At 43.4% G+C, this 20477-nt stretch overlaps 1 protein-coding gene across 1 annotated transcript in view; it reads left to right on the top strand.

The window, feature by feature from the left end:
* The first annotated feature begins 2008 nt into the window (after positions 1-2008).
* Positions 2009-20477, top strand: part of man1a2 (mannosidase alpha class 1A member 2) — a 128164-nt gene continuing 109695 nt past the window's right edge. The window contains exons 1-2 of the mRNA XM_033033473.1: positions 2009-2285; positions 15743-15839. Coding sequence (XP_032889364.1) covers positions 2055-2285; positions 15743-15839 — 328 coding nt within the window. The 5' untranslated portion in view covers positions 2009-2054. The remainder of the gene's footprint in view (positions 2286-15742; positions 15840-20477) is intronic.

The following is a 20477-nucleotide window of genomic DNA, read 5'->3' as shown; positions in this document are numbered from 1 at the left end:
GAGCAAAATGTAATTCCAAGAAATGCCGCCAAATTCTTTTAAACTCTTTTAAAATACTTATTTATTATTTTACTAATAAGTGTACATATGTGTTAATGGTTGTCGTGTTTGTAATTTTTTAACCGGAGGAGATGTAATGGAATTTCGTTGCACAGTTTGTGCAATGACAATAAACGTATTCATTCATTCATTCATTCATTCATTCATTAGAAAGAAGTATTCTGAAAAAAGCCTTCTCGTTCTCTAGATTGTGAGACCAGTAATTGTTCAGAAAATCTGATTGTTTGGGACTTTCTGCAGTAAATGTTCTCTTAATCAAGGAATCGAGAAATTCAAGTTCAGGTTCACGTTTATTGTCACATGCACCAATTGCTACAGTGATATTTGAGTTACCATACAGCCATACGAATAAAAAGAACACAATTCACAATAGAGTTTAACATAAACATCCACCACAGTGGAATCAACATTTCTCACTGTGATGAAAGGCAATAAAGTTCAGTCAATCTACCTCCTTTTGTTCACCCGTGGTCAGGGCCTAGAAATTGTGTTGCCAAATAAAATCCATATTAACTTGATTCAGTTGTTCAAACCCTGCTTTTAACATTGTTGATTAATGATGGCTCTGGTTAGTCTTGCAGTCATTTTATTCTCCTATTTTGTTTAGCTAAACTACTGACATTGTACTCTTTACAGTGGGTGCTTATATCGGTCTCCAGCTTTATTTCAGTTGTTGGCATCCAGTCGAAATTGAAAGGAATTTTCTCAAGCTTAAAGTCAGAATAAAACTGCAGCTGCTGGAAATATGAAATAACAAAGGTTAGAACCACTCAGCAGGTTAGACAGCATGTGTGGAAAGAAACAAAGTTAACAGTCAAGGTTAGATGCTTTGCCAAAACAGAAAGGGAGAAAACAAGCTAATTGATGGGAGGCTGGGGAAGGGATGGATGGGGTTAATATAATATCTCTGAGGTGACATTAGGGTTGACTTTGAGATAGACACAAAATGCTGGAGTAACTCACCAGGTCAGGCAGCATCTCTGGAGAAAATAAATAGTTGATGAAGAGTCTCGACCCAAGCCGTCGTCAATTTATTTTCTCCAGAGATGCTGCCTGGCCCGTGGTCATCTTGAATTGATTGAGGACTCTGGTGCTTCCTTTTCAAATTACTTTTGTCTTTTTGTAAATCTGTCAGATCTTTGTAATCACCTCAAAGTCTTTTCACATTCTTGGTTTCTCCACCTCCTGCCTCGTCCACCCATGCTTATTTCAAGCCACATCAGGTTAAAAACAAATCCTAGTTAGACCCTCTGCTTATACTCTTAATTTAAGTCTACATCCAGAGCAATTGTCAGCTAAGGTTTTCACACCCATCTTCATTGAAAGATATGGAAAAGGAACTGCAGATGCTGGTTTATACAAAGATAGACACAAAGTGTTGGAGTAACTCAGCGGGTCAGGTAGCACCTCTGGTCACCCACCCATTTTCTCCAGAGATATGACCTGAACCGCTGAGTTACTCCAGCACTTTGTGTCTATCTTCATTGAAAATTCTACATTGATAATTAACTGTAAAATGTTGCTTTTGGAAGTTCACTGGGTAGCAAATCAATGCAAAATTTAAGCTAATGTGTTGAGGGTGTATTTGCCTTCACATTTTGGGAATGCTGCATAACTGCATATTTTGCATATAAAGACCTATCTGTCATGAGGCATTGATGTTGTCTTTGTGCACAATGTGGTAACCTATCTGATGGAAGGCTAAAAATATGAGACGCCAAGTTTTGAATTTCTGCCTCTTGACTGGTATAATTTTAAAATATACATTTTGATAGTTACTGCATTTTCTCAACTAAGCAAGTTTGAGTCTTTTTGTTTTTTAAACCAGCATCTGCAGTATCCTTATATCGAGAAGATAATGTTAATCTTAGGCTTGTAACATTTAGATTCTGAAATGGTGATTTTAACTTAAGTCGCTGATGTGGAGGAGTCTGTTACTGAAAAATTAAAATCTTCATCCATTCCCTAGGGAGGAAGAGGAACAACTGCGGAAAATGATCAGGGCAGATCACGAGAGGGCTCTAGAGGAGGCCAAGGAAAAGCTGAAAAAATCCAAAGATCAAATCCGTGCGGAGATTCAAACAGAGAAAAATCGAGTGGCGCAAGACGCGAAGAAGAGGGAAGTCAAACCGTTACCGCAAGTACCTATTCCAAAACTGGTGGGAATCAATAATGGAGACCCTGGTGATCCAGAAACGAGAGAAAAGCAAGAGAAGATTAAAGAGGTAATATATAAGATGCATGTAAAACTTCTATTGTATATTGTTTAAAATGGAATGACAGTAGCTGTTAATTTTCCTTGAAACCATTTCACCGCTTGTGTTTATTGAAGAACTGAATAATACTGCTTAAAGTGTCTCCATAGGCATAATGATTATGTATCTCTGCAAGTGCCGTGGCTCAGTCAATAATACTTTCACTTCAAATCAGAAGGTTGTGGATTGGCAGCCCACCACAAACTTAATTTCATATGTTCTAGGAACAAAGGCCATTTGGCCCATCAGGTCTACTCCGCCATTCAATCGTGGCTGATCTATCTTTCCGTCTCAACCCCATTCTCCTGTCTTCTCCCCAAAACCCCTGACACTCTTTCTTACTAATCAAGAATCTGTCGATCTCCGCCTTAAAAATATCCAATGACAGCCTCCACAGCTGTCTGCAGCAATTAATTCCACAGATTCACCAACCTAAGACTAAAGAAATTCTTCCTTATTTTCTTTTTGAGGGACGTCCTTTTAATCTGAGGTTATGGCCTCTGAGCCTAGACCAGGGGTCGACAACCTTGTTTTGCGTAGTGAGCAGATGGCGGGCCACATCTATAACGTGTACACATGGATCCCACGCCCAGCCCGCCCCGGATAGCAGGCATCAAATCACGTGTTCACAGAAGGTAGACAAAAATGCTGGAGAAACTCAGCAGGTGAGGCAGCCTCATGCAATCCTTGCATGTCTCACCCGCTGAGTTTTTCCAGCATTTTTGTCTACCTTCGATTTTTCCAGCATCTGCAATTCTTTCTTAAACGTGTTCACAGAATGTGCGCGGCCGTGCCGGCGGCTTTGTGTAGGATGCGGTACAGACAGACCTTGGCCGCTGCTCGGGGAGCCTGGCCGGATGATTACAGGAAAGAAAAATCTGCCTGCGGGCCAGGTGATTTGGGGTTACGGGCCGCATTCGGCCCGGGGGCTGTAGGTTGCCGACCCCTGGCCTAGACTCTCCCACTAGTGGAAACATCCTCTCCACATTCATTCTATCCAGGCCTGGATGACGGGTCCTGATCACTTTAAGGATGCAGTGTTTGGATGAGATCTAAAGCCAAAGATCTTTAGTCCTATTTGAGTGGATGTAAAAGATCCTATAATGCTATCCGGGGAGGCACGGTGGCGCAGGAGTAAAGTTGCTGGCCTTACAGCGCCAGAGCCTCAGTTTTGCCCCTGACTACGGGTGTTATTTGTACGGAGTTTGCATGTTCTCCCTGTGACTGCGTGGTCCCAGGTGCTCTGGTTTCCTTCCAAAGAAGTACGTGTTTGTAGATTAATTGGCTTTGGTAAAAATTGTAAATTGGCCCTAGTGTGTAGGATAGTGCTAGTGTTATGGGGTGATCACTGGGGGGCCGATGGGCCTATTTCCACGCTGTATCTTTAAAGTCAAGGAAAACTTGGTAATTTTCCTAGTCATTGCCCTGGCCAATATCTCTATCAGATCTAACAATGTAAAAACAGATAATTTGTGTCTGTGACCAGTTGGAAGGCTTGTCTTTGCATATTCAGGTACAGAAATCAAAATTGAGGGAGAGGTTGGATTGAGAAATGAAAAGAAGAGGATTTTTAAAAGTTTTTTTTAATTCCAATGACGATAAGGTTAAAAGGAATGGAAGTCTTCCTTTGCATTTTGTTTGGTGGCAATGGGATAGATTTCCAATTCTTAAGATATGGCATCCAGTCAAAAGGACTATTTGGACTAAAAATTGTTATTAATCCAGCGTGCATGTACAGGAAATTTACACCACAAAATTTAATTTTCTTGCAAATATGGAAGAAAGCAGCAGCCAAATGTTTGTGCTTTACTCTGCTAGCCTAATGTTTCTGTCTGATTCATACATAATAACAATGATTGCTGTTAACCTCACAGTTCTCATTACAGTATATTCTGCTGTAATATTCAGGGCTCTTAGTGGCTCCTTGCTGTCTACAGATTGGCTGCACCATTTCAAATATCCAATCTTTCCAGCCTTGTGCTCACAATTTAATGCCTTGTGCGTCACCATACATTTCATACCTGCTTGAAAACATATAATTTGGTGATTGACAAAGTTTGTTTTCGAATGATAGACTAAAAAAAAGTAGATCACAACAGAAGTCTGAGCTAGAATTGGACAAATGATCGAAAGCAACATTACTTTATGTTGCTTTCAACATTCACAACCTGACAATTTTCTCTGACCCCCTCCCATCTGGATTTTAACAATATTATTTTGTTGCTTGTAGTGGTTAATCGTTGCTATGTTAATTCAAACATTGTGTAGTGTGGCCTGGATTTGAACAGTAAATTAATGGTAGGGCTAATTTTTCAGACTATATTCATATGAGGAATTGTTTTGTATCGTTTGTTGACATGTAATTTCTTGATAGAATGTACTTCCATTCACAATTCACAGCACATATCTAGCAATCTGGCATTTAAGCAATTGGTTACAATGTCGTCTTAAGGCCCTCTCCCACTTTCCCGAGTTACTCACAAACTCTCCCGAGTTTTCCCCTTGATTCAAACTCTGATGATTACGGTAATAGCCATTCGTAGGTACTCGGGGCTATTTTTTTTACTCGTGGAACCCCAAAGCGAGGAACAAACTGCCGTAATAAAATAGACACTACCGTAGAAGCAGTGCAATCAGTGGTTGGAAAGGCTTCAATCCATCTAGAAAACACATCAACAATAACAAGTACATGTTTATAACACTGACACTTAGGCAAATCAATAAAATCCATCTGTATGGTTTCAAACGGAGCAGTAGGTAATGGAATACGACCTGTCTGGCAGACAACTCCTTTACCAGGGTTGTGTGTAGCACAGGTGAGGCACCGTGCACTAGTTTGGGCTGCCAAAACCTTAAGTCGAGGATGCCACCATGCCTGTAAGAGAGCATTTACTAGCAAGGTGGCCCCACAGTGAGTGGCTACATGTAGGCAATCAACGACCCAGGTCGCTAACTGGTCTGTCATACAGGTCTGTCCGGCCGGCGTGAGTCACAATCCGGAGTCAGCCTTCCGACAGTCCAGCTGCTCCCATTCCATTATAACATCAACAGAGGCGTCCCCCTGTAAGTGCAATACATCATTCATAGTTGGCATAGGTTTCTCAGATTCAGACGAGCCCATATAAAGGCTTTTCACCTGCCTCATCATACTACCCACCACTTTAAATCTACCGCGTGAAGCACACTTAGCCGCTTCGTCAGCCAACCTGTTACCGATTTGGACCGGGGAATCTCCTGTCGTGTGGGCCGCACATTTGATTACGGCTACTGCAGAGGGCAGAAGGATAGCATTCAACAGGTCAGAGACCAGGATCTGATTGGCAATCTTATGGCCCGTCGAGGTGAGGAATCCCCTATTTTTCCATGACTGTCCGAAATCGTGAACGACTCCAAATGCGTATCGGGAGTCAGTGTAAATATTGACGGAGTGCCCCTCTGCGAGGACACAGGCTCGGGTGAGGGCAAACAACTCGGCCTGCTGAGCTGAAAACGGTGGGTCAAAACTGCCACAATCCAGCAAGTGTCCATCTTGCTTAATTACCGCAAAGCCTGATAGACGGCGTCCCTGCTCGTCGATGGATGAACTTCCATCGGTACAGAGGATCAAATCTGGAGAGGTTAGAGGTTGATCGCTATCCGCGAGAATAGCCTCCAAGCAGTTATGGTCGCATGGAGCGAGGAGATCAGGAGGAGAGCAGAGAAACGCAGCAGGGTTGATAGTAGTGCAGTGCCGGAACTGTAGCTTGGGATTATTCAACAGGTAGATCTCATACTTATTTTGTCTGGCTGAAGTCAAATGCTGGGTCTGGAGCTGTCCCAGTAGGGCGGTCACGGAGTGGGAGGAATATACGGTAATGTCCTGCTGGAGAGTCAGGTATCATTCCCAACCACTGTCGCATTCCCCTGGCTGTCGTGGGGGGCGGTGTCCTGTAAATGGGGTCTGTGCGGCTCTCGTCCAACCGACGGCCATCTGCTGAGAATATGACTCCGAGGAATTTCACCTCCTTTTGTCCGACATGTACTTTGGAGGGGGACACAACGTACCCCAATGTCTTTACAAAGTTCAACAACAAAATTATAGCTTCCCTATTCTGCTCCTCCGTTTCACTGGCCACTAAAAGTTCATCGACGTACTGGATCAATGCAGACCCCTCAGGTAACTGCAGGTTTTGTAATTGCTGTTGCAGACAATGAGATAATAGGGTCGGCGAGTTTACAAAGCCCTGTGGCAATCTGGTCCATGTATACTGTAGGAGAGGGATTGAGTTCACTGCTGTGCCATATTCTTTCTGGTTTTGGTCCAGGGGTTCAGCTTAGTTCTGCCTCCCACGGAGTCGATAGATTGCAGGGCAGCGGGAGAATACGGAGGAGGTCGGTCTGCTGGAGGGGGCACTAGGGTCAACTGTCTTCCCTGTGGTCCCCCCTGAATGGGACCGTCTTCTTCTGGGGTTCAGCGAGGGTACGGGAGATTTGGAAACTGGTACCTGTGAAGGGCGAGTTTTAATCTTGGATCGGGTAGCGGGAATTGGAGGAGCGGACACGGGACTGGCAACGGGGGCAGAGGGACTGGCAACAGGGACAGAGTGGTTCAGCAGGGGTGCTCCACGGACTCCCCAATGATAATCCTCTACCTCCTCCTCATCGTCACCCCCCAAATCTATGCCAGCCACCGATTTACGTAAGTCTTTATCTACCTTGGCCTTATTTTGTCTCTCTCTCTCCTGACGATCCTTACTTTCCTTAGCATGCCTACATTCCTGTTTTAATACGGTCACCATACGACTTCTGACCCCCCTCGGTCAGGGGTATTCCTAGTTTCAAGGCATTACTCTGCCAACTGGCCGTTAAAGACCGTGCCTTTTCTCTGTTACAATGATCGATCCACAACTGAATGGCCTTTTTATATAAATGTTTTTTAATCCTTTTTCCATATTACACTCTGGGCCCTTGACAACACACCCATATCATTGGAACCCCCTTCAAGCCATTCATCCCTCCCCAGTTTATGAATGAGTCCTCCCGACATACGCCTGAAGGTCTCCTCCATTTCTGGATGCAAGAAACATAGCTGATGTAATGGCCGGTCCGGGTGACAACTGGTGTCCATACCATTACCCATTTTTATACATATACTATTACACAACAATATTTCAGGGTTAACCGTGAGTCCTTGGTTCCGCCGTATCTCACTCGGTCACTTCAATTCCTGACCTTCGCGTGGAAGATTTCCTCTCTTAACAACCAGTCTAAGGCGGACTTTCTGTGAGATGCGGAGGTACCTTGGTCTCGGTTAACGTCTCAATACTTTTTAATCCGACGATTCAATATACACTTATGCTATTACACACCAATAGTTCAGGGTTAACCGTGAGTCCTTGGTTCCACCGTATCTCACTCGGTCACTTTAAAGCAGACTTTCTGTGAGATACGGGGGTACCTTGGTCTCGGTTAACGTCTCAATACTAGTTAACTTTTTCAGGGTTAACCGTGAGTCCTTGGTTCCGCCGTATCTCACTCAGTCACTTCGAGGCGGACTTTCTGTGAGATATGGGGGTACCTTGGTCTCGGTTAACGTCTCAATACTAGTTAACTTCCTATACCCAGTGCACTCCTCTTATATACCGTCTACGGTCCCCCTCTACGGGGTGTTTTATCCGCTCGATCAGACTAGGACAATCCTCGAGACGGCCCTATCCCCGTGCCCACAACCGGAACGTTCGGATGTTGTCCCACCAACTGACGCAAGTCAGCGAATTACCCTGCTACGCCGGGATACGAGGAAGGACCAAGAGGAGATTTAAGTAAATCTACTCACTTGGCGGTACCTCCTTCACATCGATCCCGTCGCCCAGTGGATTCACTCGCCGGCTCGATCAGTCGCTGGTTAACATCCCACTTCTGACACCAAATGTTGATTCACGTTTTTCTCTCACATCGGTTGTTTCGACAATAATCGACCAGGCACCGGGGTCACTTTAAACGTACGTTTATTGAGCAGGAGTCTTCACACAGGTTACAACCCGGCAAAGAGTCAAGCTGTCTGCCCTTAATTGCAATGCTTTTTATATGTTAATGCCACTGTTAAGCACCTCCCACACTCCCCCATCAAAGAACCGACACGTACGCAAAATACAGGAAAACAGGTATGTACATATAAGGAGATGTTAGAGGAACCACACTAGATCTCAGACCAGTACATTCCTTAGTCTTAGTCCTTAGTCTTCCTGGCGAGGGGGATTGTGTATTCCTCAATCTTGTCAGACGGGGCGGGTGATCCCCTATTCACGAATATGCAGTAACTGCAAGACATTGTGTATTCCCTTTCTGATACCTGCAGCCTAAGTTCCAGCAAGCCTGGTCAGCAGCCTTTTTATGCTCTTTATTTCAGTCGACCTGGCCAACCATTTTACCTTTACAGAACAATCTTACAGCGTTGATTCAGGATTTCTATTCACAATCCCTGTACACTAGCACTATCCTACACACTAGGGACAATTTACAATTTTACCAAACCCAATTAACCTACAAACCTGTACGTCTTTAGAGTGTGGGAAAACCCCCGCGGTTACAGGGAGAACGTACAAACTCCACACAGACAGCACCCGTAGTCAGGATGAAACCCGGGTCTCCGCCTCTGAGACAGCAACTCTACTGCAGCGCCACAGAGTGCATAATATGTAGAAATTAAAATATATATATAATCCAGTCTCAAGTTTTAGTACAGTACAGATATCACTTAAAAAGAAAAGTTAAATGAAAAGAGATCACGAGGGCGAAACTGATATCACTTGTAAATGCTCTTGTGGAGAGGTGCAAATTTTGAATCAATGGGCAGCTATTCATGAGCTGTGGTGAAATTGAGTTCCTGTAACCGGAACTTTGTCACATGCCCATCAGTTTTACAGCAGGATGGTTAATAATATGGGTGGCCAGGGTCCAGTCGGAGTGGGGGCCTGTGACTTGTGATGTGCCTCAGGGTTCGGTGCTGGCCCATTACTGTTTGTCATCTACATCAATGATTTGGATGAGAATATACAGGGCAGGATTAGCAAGTTTGCTGATGATACAAAAGTGGGTGGTTTTGCAGATAGTGAAGATGGTTGTGAAAGATTGCAGCAGGATCTTGATCGATTAGCCAGGTGGGCTGAGGAATGGTTGTCATAATTTAGTACAGAAAAATGTGAGGTGTTGCTTTTTGGGAAGTCTAACATGGGCCTGACCTATACAGTGAATAATGGGACTCTGTGGTGTGTTGCAGAACAGAGGGATCTAGGAGTACGTGCATGGTTCCTTGAAGGTGGAGTCACAGGTGGTCAAAAAGGCTTTTGGCAATTGGGCTTCATCAGTCATAGTATTGAGTCTAGAGGTTGGGAGGTCATGTTGCAGTTGTATAAGACATTGGTGAGACCGCATTTAGAATATTGTGTTTAGTTCTGGGTACCATGTTAGAGGTAAGATGTTGTCAAGCTGGAAAGGATACAGAGAGGATTTATGAGGATGTTGCCAGGACCAGAAAGTCTGAGCTATAGGGAGAGGTTGAGTAGGCTGGGACTCTATTCCTTGGAGCACAGGTGGATGAGGGGTGATCTTATAGAGGTGTATAAAATCATGAGAGGAATAGATCGGGTGGATGCACAGAGTCTCTTGCCCAGAGTAGGTGAATTGAGGACCAGAGGACATAGATTTGAGGTGAAGGGGAAAAGATTGAATAGGTACCTGAGGGGTAACATTTTCACACAAAGGGTGGTGGGTGTATGGAACAAGTTGGCAGAGGAGGTAGTTGAGGCTGGGACTATCCCAATATTTAAGAAACATATAGACAGGTACATGGATAGGACAGGTTTGGAGGGATATGGACCAAACACGGGCAGGTGGGACTAGTGTAGTTGGGACATTGTTGGCCGGTGTGGGCCTGTTTCCACACTGTATCACTGTATAAGGTGAGAGATGGATGATGATGAAGTAGCTGGTGCCCTTGTCACATTTTATGATGATGGAATAATAACAGGACTATTGTAATGGCCACTCTGCAAATTGTTTCCTCTTCAGCAGCATTGGGGTCATACAGGACCAAGATGCCCCATCTAAGCTAGTCCCGCCTGCCTGCATTTGGCCCATATCCTTCTAAACCTTTCTTATCCATGAACCTGTCCAAATAACTTTTAAATGCTGTTGTGGTACCTGCCTCATCTACCACCCTCTGTGTGAAAAAGGTTGTTCCTCAGGCAGTTATTAAATCTTTCCGCCCTCATCTTAAAGCCATGTCTTTCACTTCTTGGTTCCTCTACCTCTGTCAATAGGGGAGTCGCCCTATAAAGGGAACACAGCCTTTGACCAACATTTATTTACAGTATTTGTGGCTTAATTACTTACATGTCTGGCAATTTGTGAAATTACTTGAAAATATTCTCAACACAGTGCTAGAGTATACACGTTGATCCCTCAATACTGTAATTTCTTAAACAAATTGACAGATTTGCCAACCACCAATAAAAGCTGAAAATATACTCTCAGAATGGAGCATATGGAAAACATCAAAAACTTCACAACCCAGCTGACATTACTGTGAAATGGAACTAAGGCCACAGCTAATGTAACAGTAAAATGTGAACCCAGTAGTTATTGTGAATACAGTTTAGTCAAGTGAAGAGGTTTTGGTTTAGTATTGTCATGTGAACTGAGGTACAGCAAAAGGTTTATTTTGCATGCTGTCCAAACAGATCAGATTACACTATACATTGTTGCAATCAAGTCAAACTCAAGTATAATAGGTAGAGCAGAGGGGAAGATACAGAGTGCAGAGTATACAGTACCCTCCATTATGTTGTGGGACAAAGACCCATCATATATTTATTTGCCTCTGTATTCCACAATTTGAGATTTGTAATAGAAGGTACACATTGTCAGATTTTAATAAAAGCCATTTTTATACCTTTTGGTTTCACCATGTAGAAATTACAGTTGTGTTTATGCATTGTCCCCCCGCCCCCATTTCAGGGCACTATAATGTTTGCGACACAGCAATGTCATGTAAATGAAAGTAGTCATATTTTGTTGCACATCCTTTGCATGCAATGACTGCTTGAAGTCTGCGATTCATCTTCTCTGGTGATGCTCTGCCAAGCCTGCATTGCAGCTATCTTTAGCTTATGCTTGTTTTGGCAGCTAGTCCCGAGTTTTCTCTTCAGTATATAAAAGGCATGCTCAATTGGGTTCAGGTCGGGTGATTGACTTGGCCACTCAAGAATTGACCATTTTTTAGCTTTGAAAAACTGTTACTTTAGCAGTATGTTTGGGATCATTGTCTTGCTGTAGAATGAACTGCTGGCCAATGAGTTTTGAGCCATTTGTTTGAACTTGAGCAGATAGGATTTGTCTATATACTTCAGAATTCATTATGCTACTACCATCAGCAGTCGTATCATCAATGAAGATAAGTGAGCCAGTACCTTCAGCACCCATACATGCCCAGGCCATAACACCCACCCACCAACTTGTTTCACAGATGAGGTGGTATGCTTTGCATCTTGGGCAGTTACTTCTCTTCTCCATACTATGCTCTTGCCATCACTCTAATCTTCATCTCATTGGTCCACAAGACCTTTTTCCAGAACTGTAGTTACTCTTTTAAGTACTTCTTGGCAAACTGTAACCTGGCCATCCTATTTTTGCGGCTAACCAATGGTTTGCATCTTGCAGTGTAGCCTCTGTATTTCTGTTCATGAAATCTTCTGCGGACAGTGGTCATTGATCATTCTATTGTTTCCTTATTTCTCAGTCTCATAATGGCTTCTTTGACTTTCATTGGCACAACTTTGATCCTTATGTTGTTAAACAGCAATTAAGGTTTTCCAAAGGTGATGGAAAGACTAGGTGCTGAGAGCTCTCTTATACCGGCAATAAGGAGGCAATTAAACACACTTGAGCAATTACAAAATGCCTGTGACTCCATGTGTCCCAAACATTATGGTGCCCTGAAATGGGGGTACTATGTATAAACACAGCTGTAATTTCTACATGGTGAAACCAAAATGTATAAAAATGGCCTTTAATAAAATCTGGCAATGTGATTTTTTTTCTATTACAAATCTCAAATTGTGGAGTACAGAGGCAAATAAATAAATGATGGGACTTTGTCCCAAACATTATGGAGGGCACCGTAGTTCTCAGCATTGTAACGCATCAGTTCCAGAGACAAAGTCCAATGTCCGCAATGGGGTAGAGGTGATAAGTGCCCTGACTTATGGAAGGACAGTTCTGAAGCCTGATAACCGAGGGGAAGAGACAGCTCCTGTGTTTTCTAGCAAACAGCAGACTTGTGCCATGTGGGAAACATTCAGGGAGTCAAGAGGGGAGTCGTCCCACGCAGAAAATACAGGCTTTGGATTGTGTGGTTATTAGCCTGAGTGGAATTCTGTTTATTAGGGCTAATTATATTTTCCAATTGTTTCTCTTTTGAGAGCTTATACCAAGAAGTGTCTCAGCAGAGATCTCTATTGGGGTTTCAGTGGGCTCAAGGGTCTGTCCCTGTGCTGAACTAATCTATGATCATTGAATTTGTGTGTACAGCCCCGGCCGTTCTCTCATGCCAGGTTTAGAATTCTCAATCTTTATTGTCATTGTGCAGTGTACAGTACAGAGACAACGAAATGCAGTTAGCATCTCGCCCAGAAGAGCGAACACAGAATAATGGAACAGCAACATATATATATATGTACATACATTAGCAATGGTGCAATTCTTCTGCGGGAAGAAGTGTGGGGGGGGGGGGGGGGGGGGTGGGGGGGGTGGGGGTGGGGTGGGGGTGGGTGGGGGGGGTGGGGGGGGTGACTGGCAATCACCAAGGTGCAGAGTTAAGTTGTGTAACAGCCGCAGGGAAGAAGTTGTTCCTGAACCTGCTGGTCCGGCAACGGAGAGACCTGTAGCGCCTCCCGGATGGGAGGAGGGTAAACAGTCTGTGGCTGGGGTGAGAGCAGTCCTTGACGATGCTGCGCACCCTTCGCAGACATCACTTGCTCTGGACAGACTCAATGGAGGGGAGTGAGGAACCGGTGATGCGTTGGGCAGTTTTCACCACCCTCTGCAGTGGAGACAGAGCCGTTTCCATACCATACTGTGATACAGTTGGTAAGGATGCTCTCGATGGTGCAGCGGTAGAAGTTCACCAGAATCTGAGGAGACAGGTGAACCTTCTTTAGTCTCCTCAGGAAGAAGAGATGCTGGTGAGCCTTCTTGACCAGTGTTGAGGTATTCTGGGTCCAAGAGAGGTCATCAGAGATGTTGACCCCCAGAAACCTGAAGCTGGAAACACGTTCCACCTCCGTCCCGTTAATATGGATGGGGGTGTGCGTGCCACCCCTAGACCTTCCGTCGTCCACAATGAGCTCCTACAATGAACCAGCCATCACGTACAACAAATAATCCTCTGTCATTTTTGCCACCTCCAACGTGACCCTACCACTTGACACAGCTTCCCATCTCCTCCCCTGTCTGCTTTCTACAGAGAATGCTTCCTCCGTAACTCCCTGGTCAATTCGTCCCTTCCCACCCGAACTACCCCCTCTACGGGCACTTTCCCTTGCAACCGCAATAAATGCTACACTTGTCACTTTACCTCCCCCCTTGACTCCATTCAAGGACCCAAGCAGTCTTTCCAGGTACGGTAGAGGTTCACCTGCTCCTCCTCCAACCTCATCAATTGTATCCGCTGCTCTAGATGTCAGCTGCTCTACATCGGTGAGACCAAGCGTAGGCTTGGCGATCGCTTCGCAGAACACCTCCGCTCAGTTCGCAATTACCAACCTGATCTCCCGGTGGCTCAGCACTTCAACTCCCCCTCCCATTCTGAATTCGACCTTTCTGTCCTGGGCCTCCTCCATGGCCAGAGTGAGGACCACCGGAAATTGGAAGAGCAGCACCTCATATTTCGCTTGTGCAGTTTGCACCCCAGCGGTATGAACATTGACTTCTCTAATTTCAGGTTCTTACTGTCTCCTCCCCTTCTCAGCTCTCCCTCAGCCCACTGTCTCCACCTCTTCCTTTCTTCTTCCCCCCCCCCCCCCCCCCCCACCCTTACATCAGTCTGAAGAAGGGTTTCAGCCCGAAACGTTGCCTATTTCCTTCGCTCCATAGATGCTGCCTCACCCACTAAGTTTCTCCAGCATTTTTGTCTACCATTAATGTTTGACTGTCAGATTTGCATTCTTCATTCATCATTTCCCAGATGAATGAGCAGGGGCTGTGATTGAAGTACAGAGACCACAACTGAGTGGTAACCTTGTAGACGCAAGGAACTGCAGACGCTGGATTACAAAAAAAGCACAAAATGCTGGAATAACCCAGCAGATCAGGCAGCATCTATTGAGAAAATGGATAGGTGATGTTTTGGTTCAGGACCTTTCTTCAGACTGATTGTGTTGGGGAGAGAGAGAGGAGAAAGCTGGAAGAGATGTTTATTTAACTGCCGAACAGTTGTGCTCAGTCTGCCAAGGCCTGGTGGATCTCCCGGTTGCTAACCATGTTCACTCCCCTTCCTATTCCCACGCTGACCTGGGCCATCTCCATTGCCAGAGTGAATCCACACGCAAGCTGGAGGAACAGCACCTCATGTTCTGCTTAAGTAGCTTTCAACCCAGTGGTATGAATATTGAATTCTCCATTTCTCCCCATTATTATTCATTTGATTTTTTCCTCCACCATCCCCATCCCTTTTCCCTGTGCCCCATCTGGACTCAGACTCATTTCTCCACTCTCCCATCCATCCACCTGCATTCCTTCCTCTGGCCTCTGGCCTCACAATTTTCAACTCTTCTATCCATATCTCAAACCTTTCGGCTTTTCATGTCTGGCCTTTCCCTCCTCTCCCCCCCCCCCCCCCCCCCCCCCCCCCCGCCCCCCCCATGCATCTAAAGAGGGCTCCCGAAACCAGCATCTGCAGTTCCTTGTTTCTGCATTCAAGAGCTCATATATGCAGGTTAGAATATTTAAATTGTGAGCAATAATATGCCTGAAAATGGATATTCTCGGATAAATCTTTAGATCATTCTGCCAGATTTTTAAAAAAAATGTTAATTTACTATTTTTTCTGCAAGGAAAACGTTGCAGAAGCTAAAATATTTTAATTAAAAATCGATTGTTATACTAAAGATGCTCACATGTAAAGTAGCGTCTGTGGAGAACAAGTTGAAGAAATTTCACTTTTTAACCATTTGTACTGTTTCATCAGAGACTGGATTGTTTTTATTATGTGTGAAATGTTTAAGTTTTTATGTGCGATTCCCTGGGAAACGTCTTCTCATTTTGCACTGTACAATTGTTGCTTTGCAAGATGACAATAAAGGTTGATTGATTGATTGATCTAGAATGCTATATTTTCAGCATATTCTGCGTTTTGCATTTGCTAACATTAAATATTTATTTTTCTGCAGATGATGAAGCATGCTTGGGGAAACTATAGACAGTATGCTTGGGGGCACAATGAATTGAAACCTCTTTCAAAGAAGGGCCATTCGACCAATATCTTTGGTAAGTGTCTTGATATTCAGTCAAAGATTAATTAAGTTGCAAAAGCCATAAAGATGTGAGCAATGCAATGCGAGGACTCATTTTTAATTTAGCTGCTACATATATTGTCCGTGTCCTAAATTATGAGAGGTGATTATTCAAATAATTTGTCTGGAAAACATTATTGCATTTAAGGTTACCAGGAGTTACTTGGTTAATGGAAATGTGCTATTCAAAGCAACAGTGCATTGAATTGGACATGAATGACTTTCTAATATGGTGGTTTATTTAGTTGGCTGGGAAGTTGGTTGCAAGATAGAGAAAGAGTTAGTTCTGATTGTTTGAATTGGAAGCATGAAGTTGTGCAAGAATCCTGCAATCGAGTCTCAGCTTGTCAACATCTAATTATTAAAAATAGATTTCTGTATGTAAGTTTTCAGATGACATTAGGTATCATAATTCTGCCATTATATTTAACAATTTGCATGCTAGTCTAGTTTATTATTGTCACGTGTTGCGAGGCACAGTGAGAAGCTTTTTGTTGAGTGCTACCCGGTCAAGAGAAGGCTAAACATGATTACATGATCAAGCTGCTCAGTTTACAGATACAGAATAAAGGGTATAACATTTAGTGCAAGATCAAATCCAATTGAAGCTAGTTTAAAGGCCTCCAATACGGTAGTTGGGATGTCAGGAGTGCAGTCTAGCTGGTGAGAGGACGGGTCACTTGTCTGACAGCAGCTGGGAAGAAGGTGGGAGAGAGTAGTGGCCGGGGTGAGACTGTTCCTTGATTATGCTTGTGATGAGAAAGCGTGGTCTAGCTGGATGTCCATGAAAGTGAGATGGATTTGCGTGATGGTCTGGGCTAGGTCCGCAACTCTCTGCAATTTCATGTGGTCTTGGATGGAGCTGTTCCCAAACCATGCTGTGATGCATCCCAATAAAACTTGTGCCTTTGGTGCCAGACTAACAGATTTTCCAGAAAATTGGATGTTATTCCATTAATACTACAACACAATGCTCTGAACTTTAAAAAAAACTAATACATTTTCTGTGAGTTCAAGGTGTCAAGATTTCAAGTTTATTGTCACATGTGCCAATTAAGGTACAATGAAATTCAAATTACCATACAGCCATACTAAAAAAAAAGCAACGAGATACACAACTACATAAATGTTAACATAAACATCTACCACAGTGGATTCCCTGCGTTCCTCACTGTGATGGAAGGCAATAAAGTCCAATCTTTTTCCTCTTTTATTCTCCCGCGGTCAGGGCAGTTGAACCATCCGCAGTCAGCAATCAAAGCTCCTGCGTCGGGATGATCAAAGCTCCTGCGTCGGGGTGATCGAATCTCCCGCGTTAGGCGGTTAAAGCTCCTGCGGCTTGGAGCACCCAAAGTCAGTATCTAACCAGGGATCGCGAGCTCTGTGATGTTAAAATCCGCAGGCTCCCGCGGTTGTAACCTCAAATTCGATCCAGGACAGGGATCGCGAGCTCCGTGATGTTAAGTCCACAGGCTCCCGTGGTGGAGCTATCGAAATTAGTCTCCAGCAAAGACCGCCAACTCCTCGATGTGAGGCCGCAGTGCGGACGGAGATACGATACGGGAAAAAATCGCATCTCCGTTGAGGTAAGAGATTAGAGAAAGTTTCCCTCAACTCCGCTCCCCCACCCCCACATAAAACAAGCTAAAGAACACTAAAAACATACATTTAACACATATTAACAAACAATAAAGAAGGAAGGGACAGACAGACTGTTGGCGAGGCCCCCAAGGGGGTCTGGGTACATAGGGTCCCGGCCTGACAGAAGGGGCTGTAGGAACTAGGGTCCTGGCGTGTCAGAGGAAATGTTGAAACAACGAGATTTCTAAACCATTTATTAATGAATTATCAGAGTTTTACCGTGTGTCCTCAGTCATCTGCTTCCTTGTTGGACGTTGTCTGTAAATTTGCATTGGTGTGAATTTTTTTTAAGTGGATATCATGCCTATTCACACACAAAATGTTGGAGTAATTCAGCAAGTTACGCAACATCTCTGGAGGATACTGACAGGTGACATTTTGGGTCAGGATCCTGCTTTAGACTGAAGGCTCTCGACCCAAAACATGACCTCCAGAGATGCTGCCTAAAAGCTCCGTCCCACGGTACTCTGGAGAGCTCTTGGAATGAACTCGTACCGTGGGACAGGGCTTTAACCCGCTGAGTTACTCTAGCACTTTGTGTAGGAAGGAACTGCAGATGCTGGTTTACTCCAGCACTTTGATTTTTATGCAATATTAGAGCATTTATGGTTTCCTGTGCCTCAATATTCCTACACTGCTGCTTGGGGCAACTCATTCAACATTTTTTCATATCTATAGAGGCTATTACTCTACATATTTCTTAATGCCAACGTTTATCCTGATTTCTCAGTGCATTGAACTTGATTTGTAATCTTTTGTTTTATAGTACTATGCGATAGGTAAACTATAAATAATTTCATTTTCCAGTGTGCACAGTGAATGTCAGTTTCACAGGCAGGAACCTTTTGACAGTCTGCATGTCTGTGCTTTCCATTAGGTTGTTATTGTTGCCTGTTCTTTGAGGGTAACGGAAAAGATAACTACATTCACTTATTCGCAGTGACTTTTTAATATTAGCAACTCTCAATCTCTCTGAGACTAATCTAACCAAAGAAACATTGTTGCTTTGATTATTTTCAGATTGTCTGACAATTGCATCTGCTTTATCGCACTGTCAATGATACTGCCTGGACCAGCTGTGTTTAGTTAAATTGTGCTCAATTTAAAGGGTGGCACAATGAGGCAGTGGTAGAACTGCTGCCTCACAGCACCAGAGACCCGACTTCGATCCTGAGCTCGGGTGATGTCTGTGTGGAGTTGGTACGTTCTCCCTGTGACCTGCATGGGTTCCTCCCACATCCCAAAGACGTTGGGGTTTGTAGGTTACTTGGCCTTTGTAAACTCTCCCTAGTGTGCAGGGAGTGCATGAGAAAGAGGAATAACCTAGAACTAGAGTGAATGAGCGATCAGTGTGGGCTCGGTGAGCCGAAGTGCCTACTTCTGCACTGCATCTCCAAAAACGTGTTCAGTCAATCAAAATAATTGCAGAAACATCTCATTTTTGTCATTTATTTTGTATGCCTTTTGAGGGGAAAGGCATCACAATTAAATTGTTTATTTTCATGTTTGAATTAATGGGGCATGTCGGTATTTGACTGTTTAGATTCTGGAACCATTCTCCCTGGAATCCTGTAAATGAGTTTACCATCTATGCTTTGCCTTTTTCTGATTGCCTCCTTGGACTCCAGAGTCCCCATTGTGAAACCCACCTACGCCGTATTTGTCCACACTAACAAGCGTAATCCGCCATCACGGTCAATTTGTTTCACCAATATAGAAAAGTCAATTTTACTGTATGGTGTTTCAAATAACTAAAATTATACAATTAATCAACCAGTAAAATATTTTCTTTATTCACATTTGATTACCATTAGTTTTGTTTTTCATGCTTCATGTGGCCTGCTCCCTAAAAATTAAAAACCATGTTCAGTGCACATTAGAAGTAATGTGTGACATGATACAGATTCCTTTAAGGTTGACAACACTTATGATTAAAGGATAATGATCTGACATTTAATAGGTAGATACAGTTTTCCATCTTTTCATCTTTCCATCTTTTGACTATAACTTTGAATATTTTAATTTTACTATTTTAGATACTGCATATTGTTTTATTTGGATATTGCATGCAGATAATTTTCAGTAACTTCAGTAAAAACAACGTGTTCAGATCTATTGAAAATATTCTTCAGGGTTAAATTCAATAATTTCTCTCATTCATTATTATTGTAAACTTTGTTTCAAATGTAACAGCAACTGTGAATTAATGAGTGTGTTGTAATTTTTTTCCCCTGGGTTTGATCCAATTTCTGATCCACTTTGGTTTAAATTTTGTGTGGCCTCAATAGATGACGGTTTAAGTTTGGTTGGGCCTGATTGGGGTACAACTCGTGTCATTGAGCACATTTTTGGTCAATCTCCATTCAGACTTGTTAGATATTGTCAAAGGCAAAATATATCACACATTGATTCAACTGCGCAAAATTTTAAATTATAATTTTAACAAAAGAAAATTATTGATGTGGTGGCTTGAAGTTGGATTAAGGCAACCAAAAATGGATTTATCAGAAAGAAGTAAGCTATTTTTTAATTTGTTTCAGTTTACTGAGAATGACAAATGAAAAATCTAGTTTCTCAATAAGATGCAGTATGTTCTAAAGCTGTTATGCATGGGTTCAGTCAAAACTCCCAACGGTGATTTAAAAGCTTTGGGAGCATGGCCAGTGTTTTTGGAAATGACGACAGAAGTCCAAAGTGATCTTTAACTCTTTTATACGTGATTTGTGCTTTTAGGTGATTTGCTGTTGAGTAATCTTAACGTAGTGTAGGAGAGTGTACAGTATGTAGAAACAAGGAACTGCAGGTGCTGACTTGCCAAAAGAGACACAAAGCGCTGGAGTAACTCATCGGGTCAGGCAGCATCCCTGGAGAACATGGATGGGTGACATTTCGCATCTGGGTCCTTCTTCAGTCGAAAGAAGGGCCCTGACCCGAAACATCACCTGCCCATGTTCCCCATGGATGCTGCCCG

Source organism: Amblyraja radiata, chromosome 14, assembly GCF_010909765.2.
Source record: "Amblyraja radiata isolate CabotCenter1 chromosome 14, sAmbRad1.1.pri, whole genome shotgun sequence".
Classification (NCBI taxonomy): Eukaryota; Metazoa; Chordata; class Chondrichthyes; order Rajiformes; family Rajidae; genus Amblyraja; species Amblyraja radiata.
Note: the sequence above shows the minus strand (reverse complement) of the source record. Positions and strands in the feature narration are given on the sequence as shown.